The 14,546-nt window shown below is 45.1% G+C and overlaps 1 protein-coding gene across 2 annotated transcripts in view; it reads right to left on the bottom strand.

The window, feature by feature from the left end:
• Gcnt2 (glucosaminyl (N-acetyl) transferase 2 (I blood group)) overlaps positions 1-14,546 on the bottom strand; it is a 94,864-nt gene that overhangs the window by 55,484 nt on the left and 24,834 nt on the right. Inside the window, exon 3 of one of the 2 annotated variants that reach the window (XM_076573207.1) lies at positions 18-149. The exons of the other annotated variant lie outside the window; for it this stretch is intronic. Coding sequence (XP_076429322.1) covers positions 121-149 — 29 coding nt within the window. The 3' untranslated portion in view covers positions 18-120. Of the gene's footprint in view, positions 1-17; positions 150-14,546 lie in introns of those variants that run through there. 2 annotated transcript variants of the gene reach the window in all.

Raw genomic sequence — 14,546 nt, 5'->3', positions numbered from 1 at the left:
GGAGCCCAGCCTTTTCCTCCTCTTCCTTTGGCCTCCCCGTTTGCATCTGCGGGCTGCTTTCACTCCCGCTGGTACTTCTTTTCCAGTTGAGTTTCTCACCCCTCCTTACGTTCTTTTCCCTCAGGGGTTTCTCCTAGCTCTTCCTCCTCCTGTTACAATCACCACAGCAAAAGCCAAAGTTGAAGGGATGAGCCGGCTAGGCGTACGGCTTCCTGCCCTCCTCTACTGCCTCTCCCGCCTGCTCTGTCGCCTACTCTCCGGGGTGCGCCAGCTTAACAACCCAGGGGATCTAACACAGCCTCCGTTCTGTTAGCTGCAGTTTCAGGAGACTCCGCTCAAATGACACACTCTGAAATAAAAGCACACCTCCTCCATCCCAGCTCCATTGTAATGTTTTCTGGCCCCACCCCACCAGTTTCCAAAACAAGAGCTCCCAGGGGGAGGAGTTCCGGTCCTAGGGGATCTGACACGGCAGAGGTGGGGGGGGGGGAGTGACTTTGACATGAACCCCTCTCCTCTTACTCAGGCATCTGCTCTGGTGTTACAGAATGTTGGGGTCTAATGAGCAGGTAGTGAGCTATACCCTCTAATTTGGATGAGACCTGAAGGCTTCGCAGAAAGGAGCTTGAATCCTGGTCAGAAACGACCTTCCGATCTGCATCCAAACAGGGTTAAGAGTTTAATCATCTCTATCTATTCTTCCATTTTTTTCCCCATGACTTTACATTAAAAAACAAAGTGAAAACAGGGTCTCCGGCAATCCAGGTTGTCCTGGAACTTACTATGTAGCCAAAGCTAGCTCTGAACTCCTGATGGCCCTGACTCTACTTCCCAAGTGCAGGCTTTCACCCACACCCAGCTTTCCATGACCTACTTTATGTGCAATCTTAAGCATCCTCTGGGCTGCTGATTGCCTTTCCATTTTCCTTTCCATTTGTCTGCATTTCACAAGGTAGAGTTTTTATTGACTCCCAGTGGAAAATGAGCTTTTGTTCCGGCCTGTGAAGAGAGGGTGCTCTTCAGGGCTCATTCTCCCCCTGGAAGGTCTCTGCGGATAGACTGGAACACCTTCCTACAAGTAGGAACTTGAGACTCAAAGCACCCAGACTCCAGCCCAATGGCGTGTCCTCAGCTGGAGTTTCACTCTCCCCGCTTTTACTATTTACATGTTTTGTTTTTCTGCTTACGGATTATTTTTCTTTCCCCCTTACTGAACTCTTTCTGCACCTGCCTCAAGCAAATGTTCTGAGGAGCCCTCCCCTGGGTCTTTAGCTCAGCAGTGAAAGAAAACGCAGCCATTTCATCAAGCAGCTCCCTTCCTGTCCCGGGTCTTCTTCGGTGAGGTGCAAAGGACAGTTCACTCTCTGGCCTCATCCCTTTTCCAAAAATAACACTGTTAAATATTAGGTTATTACGTCTGCTGTGTCTAAACAACAGAGGATAATTTTGGCATCGGTAATTTCATTTTGGCAAAGCCTTGTGGCTTAGAATGAATACTGAAATTGTTGCAGCCTGACAAAGCCCTCGGTATACAGATACATAACTTAATTAGGGTAACCGAATCTGTTTACATTACCCTTTCCAACTGGCCAATAACATAGAGGTTCAGATTTACACAGACTGAGGGAATAAACATTAATGACATTACTGTATTAAGAAGTACAGATACCAACTAAAATAAGAATTACCATAAATGAACTTAATCCGGTACCATGCCGATGATGCTGTTCACATATTCAAAAATATAGCTATAGTTCCTTTTGTGCCTGCTCTTGGACCAAATTCCTGGATTAAAAGTCCTTATAGGAGAACATTTTACAAAACTGGTTATTGTATTAAAGGATGCCCGTTGCCTGTTACTCCTCCTTCTGAACAGGCTGCAGTCCAGCCTGCTTATCCCGAATGGATGCTGTGAGCTTTTTGCTATTGAGATGGGATACCTCAGCCTTTCCTACCTGCCTTTTCCTACAGTCAAGAACAAAGCCGATACTCATAAGCTTAGCAACCATGCCCCTGGTCCTCACTTTGGAAGCAATTACTCCTGAACTAGCCAATTAATCAGGCTAGACATGTCTTTCCTTCCCTGGGGCCATCTTAAAGATATTCTCTGTACTGTAGACAGAAGAACCCTTTATGTGGTGAACACTATTCTTTTTGAGGGCTGAGTGTGTAGCTCAGTGGTAAAGCACCTGTTTAGTATCCCTAAGGCCCTGGGTTCAATATCTAGTACACCAAGGAAAACACACACACACACACACACACACACACACACACACAGAGAGAGAGAGAGTTATTAAGATATATAGAACACAGCTCCAAAATCCAGACAGTATTATTTATGTGAAGCAACAGAAGACTTGGAAGTTCCCATAGTCCTGTTATCCCAGCACTTTAGAGATTAAAACGGGAAGAATGGCAAGTTCAAGGCCAGCCTGGGCAACTTAGTGAGACCCTATCTCAAAATAGAAATAAAAACAAATACTTTTCAAAAAGAGAGAGGAAAAATGGGAGCATAGTGAAATGCAGTTTTAAAAATTTTAAACTGCGGCTGGAGCTACAGCTCAGGGGTATCAGGTTTAGTACACACGCTGCTCAAGGCCCTCGGTTCAAACCCCAGCACTGAAAAAAAGATAGGAAAGAAATGAAAGGCCATCAAAGGTGAAGGGAAGGCCTGTCCTTTGGGCACTCGGCACCTCTGACCTTCCCCTAAAGGAGGGAAAAGATAGAGCTCACCTGACCCTGCAAAACCCAGAGAAGAGCAAGAGAGAGGCATGAGACTCAGAAAGTTGCCGCTTGCCCCACCCAATCAACTGTAAAGGAGGAAAGACAGGGATGTTATGCAAAAGCAAAACAAACAGTTTGGGTTTGGGCTTAATCCTGTTGCCCAGAAGTACACAAAGGATCACTCGCAGGAACACCTCCAGGCAAGCTGGGGCAACTAGTGGAAGATTTCTGGCTTCCCCGCGAATCTTTCCCCTGCTGAGCTGCGGTACCGACGCACTCTCCATTACGCTTTCATAATTGTTCTGGGATTTGGTTTTCATCCCCAATTAATCATTATTCTTTACTCAGGGAAGAGCTTGAGGAGACACAGGTTCATACAGAAACACCAGGTTAGTCAGGTTAAATAATAGCAAAAAGGGCCCAGGAAGCTTGGCTGAGAGAGGACTGACTGAAAATTTAAGGTCGTTGCATCGAGTTAACAGTATGAGGTGAACTTGAATTCGTTCTTGGGCTTCTCTTTGGAAGGACATTTTTACGTAGTTTGCTTTGAGGTTTGGTTTGATTTTGTGGCAGCACCTTTATGAACTGACCAGGCCAGCCTAGAACCCTTGATGCTCCGGCATTAGCCGCCCCCCCCCACCCAAGTGCTGGGACAACAGGCATGTGCCTCCATGCCTGGCTCTGCAGTTGGCTTTGCTATGGGAGCAAATCAAAAATGACGCAGGGATTCCCTCTTCATTTAAAATGTAGAGATTTGTTTTCACTTTGAAGGAAGCTGAGAAGGTAGAGGACTTTGACATCCCCATTTACTCTGTCTAACCAATTAAGTAACTCCATCCCGGGTTGGCTGACGGTTTAGAAATGACGCTTTTGGTGTATGTTTCAATAGTGATGATCGTGGCAGCGCTAAAGTGAAGGAGGATGACATTTCCAAAGCCCATCTTTCACCAAAACAACAATTCTTCCACCACTCCTACGTCTTCCGATGGGGTCCTCTCGGGAAAACCTTCCTCCTGGGGCCAATCATTTTGCTTTCTATTTCTTTTATCTAATTAACAACAGAAGAAGTTGTTGTCTGATCTGCAGAACCCAAAGCATTATTTAAAATTCTTGTCTCAGTGTGGGTCGGGGCATAGTTAACATGGAGCCCTTTGAAGGCCCCAGTGGTCACCAGTCCATGGCATCCCGCATCAGCTGGAGGGAACTGCACCTGATGTTGCTGAGGCAAAGGTTGATCACGAAGACTCTTGCTGGCTGCAAGATGGTTTGAAGCAAATACTTGCAAAATACAGTTTACAGTGCATCCAGATCGAGTCATGTTAAGGTGCACCCAGTGACAGTATTGCATTTAGTAATCAGAAACAATAAGATTTTGGCTTTAGAGAATGCTTAGAAAATGACAGGGTCCCAGTTTGTAGCCCAGGTTGAAGCCCTGACCCATCTTGAATTAGTTCTCCTGCCTCAGCCTCAGCTTGGTAACATCTCCTGACTCTGAATCATATTTCAAGATGTACCTGACAGTCACTTGTAGAGATTAAGTATTTAACCTTGGGAGAATAACAACTCCTTAATTATGTTGCCAGAACAAGGGTTCTGCCAAATTGGGCATGTCTGTAGCTGTGGGGTAAGGATGGAACCAAACAGTGGTTTGCCAAAATGTGTTCCCATTGCCTGGGATTGCGGTGGGGGTGAGATCAGGATTCTTGGCCCAGGAGTTCAGTAGGTACCAGAGCAGTCAGATGACTTCAGTCCTAGATAATGATGGTCGTGCAAATCCCTGGAGAACCCATGATGGACCAAAGACCAAAACTCCTTGATTCCCTACCTCCTCCATGGTTGCATTGGACTTCCTTTGCTATTACTGAGCAATATGCTTTAAGAAAAAAAAAAGTTTGGGGATTAAAAAATACCGCACTATGTAAAAAAAAAAATTAGCATGAACTAAAATGATAGGTAACCTGATCCTTACAGCAAAATTTATCATGGAAAATGAATGGGAAGAGTGGCTGCCCCAGAGTATCAGTAATCTAAGATGTTGGTCCTAGGGTATCCTCTGCTCCATACATGTCACTTATGGAAAAAGACAACATTTTGCATATACCCTATGTATATCTTAAAACCACCTCTAGAGGACTTCAATACCTAGTGCAATGTAATTGTCGTATAAAGAGTTGTCACGCTTTGCTATATAGGGAATAATGACAAGAAAAAAGTCTGAACGCGTGTAGTACAGATGCCATTGTTTTCAAGACAAGGTCTTATGTAGCCCAGGCTGGCCTTGAACTCACTATATAGCTGAGGTTGATCTTGAACTGATCTTCCTGCCTCTACCTCCCAAGTACTTTACAGGTACATACCACCACACCCAATTGCTAATATTTTTTGAGAGAATATTTCCTATCTGAGGTTTGTTGAATCCATGGATTCAGAGCCATGCTATGACAGGCCAACCATACAAAGAAGAATGCGAGAAGTCGAGCATGCAGACGTATGGCGGTTGCCACTGAAATGAGAGAAACCCTAGTTACAAGTCACTCATCCCCCTGATGCGTCTCTGATTACAATTCGCAGTGGCTACCCTTGTGTGTGATCTGCCTTCACAAGCCATGGGAAGGAGACCTTCACACACACTGCTGTGTGGAACATCCAGTCTTTCTGAATTAGGGTGGAGGGATGTCTTAGAAAAGAATTTTAAAAAATAAGAACAGAAAACTGGCTGGTGTGGATCTAGCTCAGTTGATGGAGCACTTGCAGAGTACACGGGAAGTCCGGGGTTCAGTCCCTAGCCCCACATATACCAAGCACTGGCCATTCATTCCTCTAATCCTAGCACTCAGACAACGAAGGCAGGGGGATCTGAAGTTCAAGGCTGTCCTATCAGAGCCCAAGGATGTGACTCGGTGGATAAAGTGCTTACCATCCTAGTGTGAGGACAGAAGCTCAGCTCCCTAGACCAGCATCAAATTATGTCTTTGATGCCAGAGCAGGAAGCACAGCCGTAAACCGGCTCCATAGACTGGCTGCCTCTTAGAGCTGCAGGTTCAGAGGGACCCTGCCTCAGCACCTGAAGCGGAGAGTGATGGATGAAGACTTTTAACGTCAACCACTGATCTGCACAGGTACCCACACATGTGTGAACATGCATACATGTGCTTGAACACCACACACACATACACATAGGAAAAGTGAATGGGGGGGGGGTATTAATGAAGATGTGAGACAATGAGAACCTTCTAGGGAAGGGTAATCAGTGCCTGTCAGAAATCAGGAATTTCTACAAACTTGTGGCTCATACTTGACCCAGAGTAAAACAGTCAAATGCCTGCTAACAGTTATTTCACAGGGCATTGCTCAACCCTGGCACGGTTGACATCCAGGGCTGGAACGCCTCCTGAGTGCCTGTGTGTACAATGTGGGATGTCTAGAGGCAATCCTGTCCTCCATCCTCCAGATTACAGCAGTATTCTCTGCCTCAGCCTCCAGCTGTGACCGCCACAGATGTCTCCAGGTCCTGTTCCTTCTCTGTATTTAGTAATGAGAAATCTTGAATAAAATTGAACAGCCTGTCATTTTTTTTAAAAAAGTAAATTTCCTGAACACGATGTTGAGCCCAAAGGGCCTGCCATGCTGTATATTCCTATTTCTATAAGAACACAAATAGGTGAATGTCACCTGTGCTCTTAAACATGCCAGTATCCAGTGGAGTGTCGCTCACAGGAGTGTGCAGCCTCATCTGAACATGTATGTGTGCATTCTTCAAACATGCATGAATGAGTGAGTGATCCCCGTTCTGAAACAGACACTTAGAACTGATTTTGCTGTTGACTCTTCCTTCACACAGGCCTACAAGTAGCTCAGAGCAGGATGAAAACCCTGACATCTCTGCCTTCACTTTGTGTCTGTCTCCTTTACTTTGCCTGAAGGTACAGACGTAAATCATGGTTCATAACTGTTCCTTCTGAGTCACCTCGGATTCCCTAAAGAGCAGAAACAGACACCTCCATGCCAGATGAGGACAACTGTCCCCCATGACAAGGCTGCACCCTGGAGCGGAAGGAACCATCTCTTGAGAATCAGAATGATGTGGTAGTTTGAATATATTTGGCCCCCATAAGTTCATAGGGAATGGCACTATTAGGAGGTGTGGCTTTGTTGGAGTGGGTGTGGCCTTGTTGGAGGAAGTGTGTCACTCTGGGGGTGGGCTTTGAGGTTTCCTATGCTCAGGATACCTCCCAGTGAATCTGTTGACTTCCTGCTGCCTCCTGGTCAAGGCATAGCCAGCTTCATGTCTGCTCCCCGTCATGATGATAATGGACGGGACCTCTGAAACTGTAAGCCACCACCTCAGCTAAATGTTTTCTTTGTAAGAGCTGCCATGGTCATGGTGTCTTTTCACAGCAGTGAAAACCCTAAGACAAATGATATCCTCAACTGATGACAGCCATGGTGATCAAGACTTCTTTAGGCCGCCTTACAGAACCAGAGAGGAAAGCATTATCAGCCTGACCACTGGAACCAGGATGGCAGAGTTAGCACACCCATGGTCCTCTGCATCCCTTCTTTCTTTACGTAAACCTAAATTTCCTATCAGGACCCTGAATATTTATTTCACTGGACCCCTCTGTCCATTTCAATGTGGCTACATTGAAGAAATCCCATCATCCACTCTTCATTGTCTGATTTTATCATCATTTGGGGTCCTGTTGTGGCTCCTAGGGCCTCAGATTTTGCTCCCAAAACTCCGTTACATTTCTTCCCCCAGAAAATACTTTTAAGGTTAGTGGGGGATCAAGAGCCCCCTTTCAAATAATTTATTGCTGTGGATACCCTACAGTACCACATCCCAGCTCATTCTCCATGAAGGACTTCTTCCTAAAGTAGGAACTTCTCAAGGTTTTTCTACACTGGTTCTTTTGACACCAACCACCTAGCTATTACATAGCTGTTGCCTCCCTTCCAGTGAACAATGTGAAGCAGAAAAACAGTTAAGAAAATCAGGAGGTTAATACTTAGTCCAAAAGGACACTCTGAGGACAGAACGAGGCACTGGCCCTTTAAGGCAGCTGGATTCTAGATTATGTAAGGAGGGGGAAGGAACTCAAAGACAGCCTGATTGATGATAGAACAGGAGCCAGGAAATATACATGGCCTTAGTAGCAATTATAGCCCCCACTTTGCTGATAAGAAAACTGAAATTCAGAATGCTACGTCACTAGTGAGATATTAGCAAGCTTGAGAGTCATGTACAATGGACTTTTAGCTTACAATCAGCAGCTCGGAAAACTGCTAAGCCCTGCTCAGAGTTACTTCATAATGAGGAAAGGTGTGACTTGGAGGCTGCGCACCACTCTGCATCACTCCATTTGTCTCCATTTTGAGCACAAACACAGTGGCAGGATGACTGTATCTCACTGCACACATAGACACCACACCTGCCCAGCACCATCCATAAGCACAGGTCAACAAATGATGCTCCTAAAAGTCCACTTAGACAGTTAGCAAAGTAGATTGGGTTCATATGAGCATAGGATTGTATAGAAACCAACCAACTAACCAAACAGGCCCAAGAACCTCCCTGTGGTGATATTTCATTTGTGCACCCCAGTAAAGCTTACCTGAGGATCAGAGGACAAAGCCAGCCACCATATTAAACGTAGAGGTCAGGCAGTGGTAGCACATGCCCTTAATCCTAGCATTCAGGAGGCAGAAATTCGTCCAGATCTCTGTGAGTTCAAGGCCACACTGGGAACAGAGCCAGGCATGGTGGCACACGTCTTTAATCCCAGTGCTAGTTAACCATAGAGGTCTGGAGGTCTGTACAGACAGACAGGAAGTGATAGAGCTGGGCAGAAAGAGGAAAGTGATGTAGCTGGGTGGAGAGAGGAAGTGAGATGGCAGGGACAGAAAGGATACAGGTGTGAGTATACAGGAAGTGGCTCTCTGGCGGAGGATTTCCTAGAGATAAGAACATGGCTGGCTTGTTCTGCTTCTCTGATCTCTCAGTTTTCACCCCAATATCTGGCTCCGAGTTTTTTCTTTATTAATAAGACCATTTAGCAATTCATCTCTCCCAAAACACTGGCTTGAAGATGGTCACAACACTCCCACCTACACCCCTAAAAAGGGAGACATCTAATACTGGATGACAATGGCCCCCACTGATCTGTCCTCTTGCAACTGGTGGCAGGGGCAGAGGCTCAGCTTCACTCCATCCTCCACAGAAGCCTGAAGCATTCCCATGCCCCAGAAACCCCTACTAAGCAAAACCAAGATTCATGGTTTCACTACAGAAAAGAATTTCAGGATGAGCCAGGATGAAACAGAGTTGGAGTTTATTAAAAGATCTTTTAACATATATATTAAGCACAAAGATTAATAGAGAGATGCTCAAGGAGAGAATAAAAATAGCTACCTATGGTGTGGGCTTCACAAGGGGGAGTCTGAGTTTCTTTACAATGGGATTTGGGTGGCTGTCAAGATACATGTCTAAAAGTTGCTAAAAATCACCACATACACACGCAAACACATACGTACTTTACAAACTGCTCAGAGATGTAGTTTACAGCCGTGGCAAACGTTCAGGAATCTTCTTGTGTAAACAAAGTTGTCAGGTGGATTTATGAGGGGTGGGGTTTAGGTTGAAGACTGAGAGAGGAGTACTGGAGATTGGAGATGATATACCAGTGTGGCACTACGCAAGCCCGGGGTAGCTACTGTCCTTGACAAGGTGTCTTTTGGAAGACACAGATGTCTTTGTGGGCAATTTTGGCCTGAAGATTCCTGACTCTGTCAGTGGGTCAGGCACACCTTCTTTCTCATGCTTTCCTTCCCAGGTCCCCACAACTGTCCCTGTCTTTCTGTCCTTTGGAATCTGACCACCTGGTGTGTGCTAAAGAACCTCCAGAGAACTCCCAACTGTCCTTGTGGTTTCAGGTCAGTCTGGTCCCCAGCAGTGATACAGCCTGGTAGAGTTGTCATCTCTTCATCCATCTGTCTGTCCATCTGGACCTGGACCCCGAGACTTACCAATGTGACCTCCATGGTCCTGTACCTCACCTCTGCAGTTCAACTCAACCCTGAGGCATGGCTGGGCTTGCAAGTCAGCAGCTCAGCTCTGCTCACCTCCAACAGCTCTCCAAACTGGGCTCATTAACATATTGTCTAACCATCTGCAGTGAGTTCCCTCTGAGTCTGAATTAGCTGCCCCTGCTTCCAGGTAGGCTCATCACCAATGTGAAATAATCCTTTTATACACTGTGAAGATTTGTCACTCAGACTGATTTAATTAAAAGCTGATTGGCTGGTAGCCAGGCAGGAATTATAGATGGAACAAACAAACTAGGAGAATGATGGGAAGAAGAAGAGTGGAGTCAGAGGAGACACCAGCCAGATGCTAAGGAAGCAGAATGTATAGAAAATGAAGTAAGGAAGCAGAATGTGTAGAAAATGAAGTAACAAAACATGAGCCATGTAGCAAAGCATAGATAAGAAATGTAAGAGTTAGGTAGTAACAAGCCTGAGCTATCAGCTGAGCATTTACAATTAATATTAAGTCAATTATTTGGGAAGCTGCTGCTAGTTATTTGGGAGGTGATCAAGCCAGTGGTCAGGACAGGAAAACTCCACCTACACTATGTGCAGTGAGTTCCTGTTGAGTCTGAATTAGCTGCCTCTGCTTCCAGGAAGACTCTCATGACTCCTTAAACTTGTCTGCAGGCCTCTTTGATCCTCTTCTATTCATTGTATAATCTACATATATCCATATATATAACTATAATTATTGAGTAATATATAATGTGTGATCTAATCATTAATATCAGCAATTAAGATTACAAACTAAGAACTTGTGTTTGCCAGTGGCCAGCCATCAACTGAAATTGGGACTACCTTGCCAAAAAACTGATGTAGCTTGTAATTAATAAATTTTGACATTGTGAAAAGACACAGACATGTCTTTCTTAATTTCTGGCATAACATGCCCACATCTCAACAAGAACCAATAAATGAAACTGTAGCACTCCAATTGTTACCTACCCTCGCCCCCCCCCCAAACCAAGTCAGCTGGGGAGATAGCTCAGTCAGTAAAATGCTTTGTGCAGGCAAAAGGACATATGTTCAATGCCCATAATCCACGTGAAAAGAAAACAAAGCCACGTAATTGCAATCCCAGGTTAGGGAGGCAGAGACAAGTGAATCCCTGGGCTGGGGATCCCTGGCTAGCCAGGCTAACTGGATTGGTGAGCTTCAGGTCAATGAGAGCCACTGCCCACTGGATGAATGAGACCAGAGGTTGTCTTTTGCTGTACACACACACCATACACAAACACACATACCATACACACAAACACACACAAACACACACACACACACACACACACACACACACACACACACACACACACACACACGAGGCAACAGAAATCAAAGGAAGAGATACTTTTAGTTAAGTCTCAAAAACACACACTTCCTATTTTACAAAAGGGAATTATGGGGCACTGGGTGGAAGTTCCCTGTGCTTGGCAGAATTCCTTGTCCATGGACTTGTCCTCTGACCTCCGAGACCGACAGACCTGCAGGGTGCTGGCTTGATCTCTCTTTTCCTTTAAAAAATCAGCTTCATGCTCCACCTCCTGTGTCCCTGTAACCTCACTGATTTTAAAAATATTTATTAATGTGCTTCCTTGTGGGTGTACGTGCCACAGCATGGGTGTGGAGGTCAGAGGACAGTTTTCATAATCTCATGGGATGGGGCTGCAAAATAAAAAGGGGAAAAGGAGAAAGCCAGCTGAGTACCAGCATTCATTTGTCTCGACTTTGGACATGGGGCCAGCCCTCAGACTCCCGCCGCTACACCTTCACTGCTGTGAAGGACTGACTGTTCCTCCTCAAACTGTGAGCCAAAACCAATCTGTCTTTCCTTAAGTTGTTCTCATCGCAATCCTGTCACAAAAGCAGGAAAAGCAGTTGACACACCATTCTTTTCTCTTTCTGCAGATAACAGTCCAAGATGTCAAAGTCATCCCCCTTGGCACAGAGAATGCTCAGCTCCTACAAGGGTTACAATCCTAACCTCCTTAGGGCCAGAATGGTTACAATCCTAACCTCCTTAGGGCCAGAATGGTTACAATTCTAACTTCCTTCTGGGGCCAGAATGGTTACAATTCTAACCTCCTTAGGGCCAGAATGGTTACAATTCTAACCTCCTTCTATGACCAGAATGGTTACAATCCTAACCTCCTTAGGGCCAGAATGGTTACAATTCTAACTTCCTTCTGGGGCCAGAATGGTTACAATGAAGATACTATTATTTGAATGGCCAGAAAACATATAAAGATTTTAATGTTTTCAACTTTTATTACTCAAAATTGTTACACTTAAAAGAATTATACAGTTTTCTTATGTGCCACCCATAATAATTAGCCACATTGCCTCATTATGATCCTCTCTCTCCCTCTCCCTCTGTCATTCTCCAATTACGTGAACATTTCCAAGTGTGTCCCAATAAAGGCTTCTCCTGCATCATCAGTAGATATTCATTACATTTAATCCACAAACAAAGAGTATGTCTGGGACCTCCGTCTAGATGAAAGATATATTGACATATTATAATAAAATTAATTGCCATTTTAATAAAAGTTACATCATTTCACTGAGTAACTTTCATGTGGCCCTTTTAGTCCCTATCCTGCTTCCAGTCACCATATGAGAGGGCTGGTCTATAGAAAGAATGTCAGTGAGCTCTGGCTCTAGATGGGTACACCAGTGAGGAGGCAAAAGGAAGTCAAGCCTCAGTTTCCCCATCAGAGAAGGAGATCATGAGGGCCCCCCAGTGCTAGAGAGGAGCTTGGTCACGTGATTCTCTGTTGTCACACCCATTCTGCTTGTCAGTGGAGCCCAGCTCAGTCCATCCATCCTTCCTTCCTCTCCCCACTGGCTTTCCCTGCCTCCTTCCCTGCCTCCCTCCCTCCCTCCCTCCCTCCCTCCCTCCCTCCCTGTCTCTCCCCATTCTCCTCTCCTCACCTCTTCTTTTCTTTTAGAGTTTGCTTTTCTATTTGAGTCAGCCAGTTACTGCGTAGCCCGGACTGGCCTGGAACTCTCAGGGATCTACTTGTCTCAGCCTCAGAGTGTTGGGATTACAGAGGTAGTTTTAGCTCTGCTCTTCCTGGTCACATTAGCATGGCTGTAATCTTGGACTGAAGTCCCAAAGACCCTGTTCTCCAAGAGTTCTGTCCACAAAGAATTTTCTCTATTTATTTATTTATGTATTTATTTATTTATTTATTTATTTATTTTAAGATTCTCAGGTAGCTCTGGCTGGCCTTAAACACACTATGTAGCCAAGAATGACTTGCCACTTCAGATCTGCCTGCCTCTACCTCCCCAGGGTTAGGGATTATAGATTATTTGTTACCTTATCTGGTTTATGTAGAAGTGTTTAAGCCTAGTGCCTTGTACATGCCAGGCAGACACTCTCAAATGAGCCACATCCAACCCCACAGTACATTTGTTTAACCATTCTTACCTCAAGACTAGAAGGAATAAACCTAGCCAGGCGGTGGTGGTGCACACCTTTAGTCCCAGCACTCAGGAGGTGAAGGTAGGCAGATCTCTGTGAGTTTGAGACCAGCCTGATCTACAGTGTGAGTTTGAGTTCCAGGATGCCAGGGCTACTGAGAAATTCTGTCTAGGAGTGTGTGTGTGTGTGTGTATGTGTGTATGTGTGGGTCGTTATATTTCTAGGCTGGGTGGTGGTTGTACATGCCTTTAATTGTAGCACTCAGAAGGAAGAGGCAGGTGCATCTCTGAGTTCTAGGACAGCCAGGGCTACACAAAGAAACCTTGTCTTGAGAAAAAAAAAAGAATGAGTAAAAGTCCATTATTACTAATTTCAGGTATTACAATGCTCCCATAATTTCCTTCTGCACTGGCCACATGTGAATCCTGTCTTTTGTATGTGGTTCTGGGATAGTACGAGCAACAGGGATTGGCTGAAAGGACACAGCCAGCTGAAGGGCTCCCACCTGCTTAGTCTTGGGTAATCTGAGCAGCAAAACAAGTAGAACTAGTAATGTATTGTAACCTACCGACTAAAAAGGAATCCAAATCCCTAGGAATCCAGATAAACACATGGAGACATAAGATACCTCTGTCTTATAGCCGAATGCCAGCTAATCAACAGAGAATGGAAAGTGAAAGGAAAAACAGGATTTAGCAACTGTTAAGGCAATGACTGAGTGATTCAAAACCCATCTGTAAGAGAATGAAACAGGACTGTGTTTGGGTGGGAGCTCCACCTCAACCCCTGGCACCCTGGCATCCACATACCCAAAGAGCCTGGAATGTTCTGGCAGAAGATCCACCTCAACTCCCCTCCCCTATCTCTTTCCCCAAGCCCACCCCTTCAAACCCTGCCAAACACAGCTCCTCCCCCAGAGAGGCTCAAGACCACTCCCACAGGGTATATAAGCTGCATCCCAGAGAACAGACATGTGGTTTTTCAGGTCTCTTGTCCCGTCCCCTCCCTGGGGACCCAGAGAATCACCTGAAACACTCTACCCATTAAACCAGGGCTTTTTCTAATTCATTCTGATTCGGTTTGATTTGGATTGCTGCATTGGCGGAGAGGCTTATTGGGGTGCAAAAACTTATCAGACTGAACATTTGTCAAACAGGGCATCTAAAAAGTCTAGAATTATCTGTCTACAAAATACTATCTCATAACCAATGCAAAATACTATCATTTCACTTTACAGAGGAAAAACTTGGCAGGCACTGTCTTAACCAAATGAGAAAAAGTAGCCTCATCACCGTGGAGACAAATA

This window comes from Peromyscus maniculatus, chromosome 5, assembly GCF_049852395.1.
Source record: "Peromyscus maniculatus bairdii isolate BWxNUB_F1_BW_parent chromosome 5, HU_Pman_BW_mat_3.1, whole genome shotgun sequence".
NCBI classification, from domain to species: Eukaryota; Metazoa; Chordata; class Mammalia; order Rodentia; family Cricetidae; genus Peromyscus; species Peromyscus maniculatus.
This window is presented reverse-complemented; position numbering and strand designations above follow the sequence as displayed.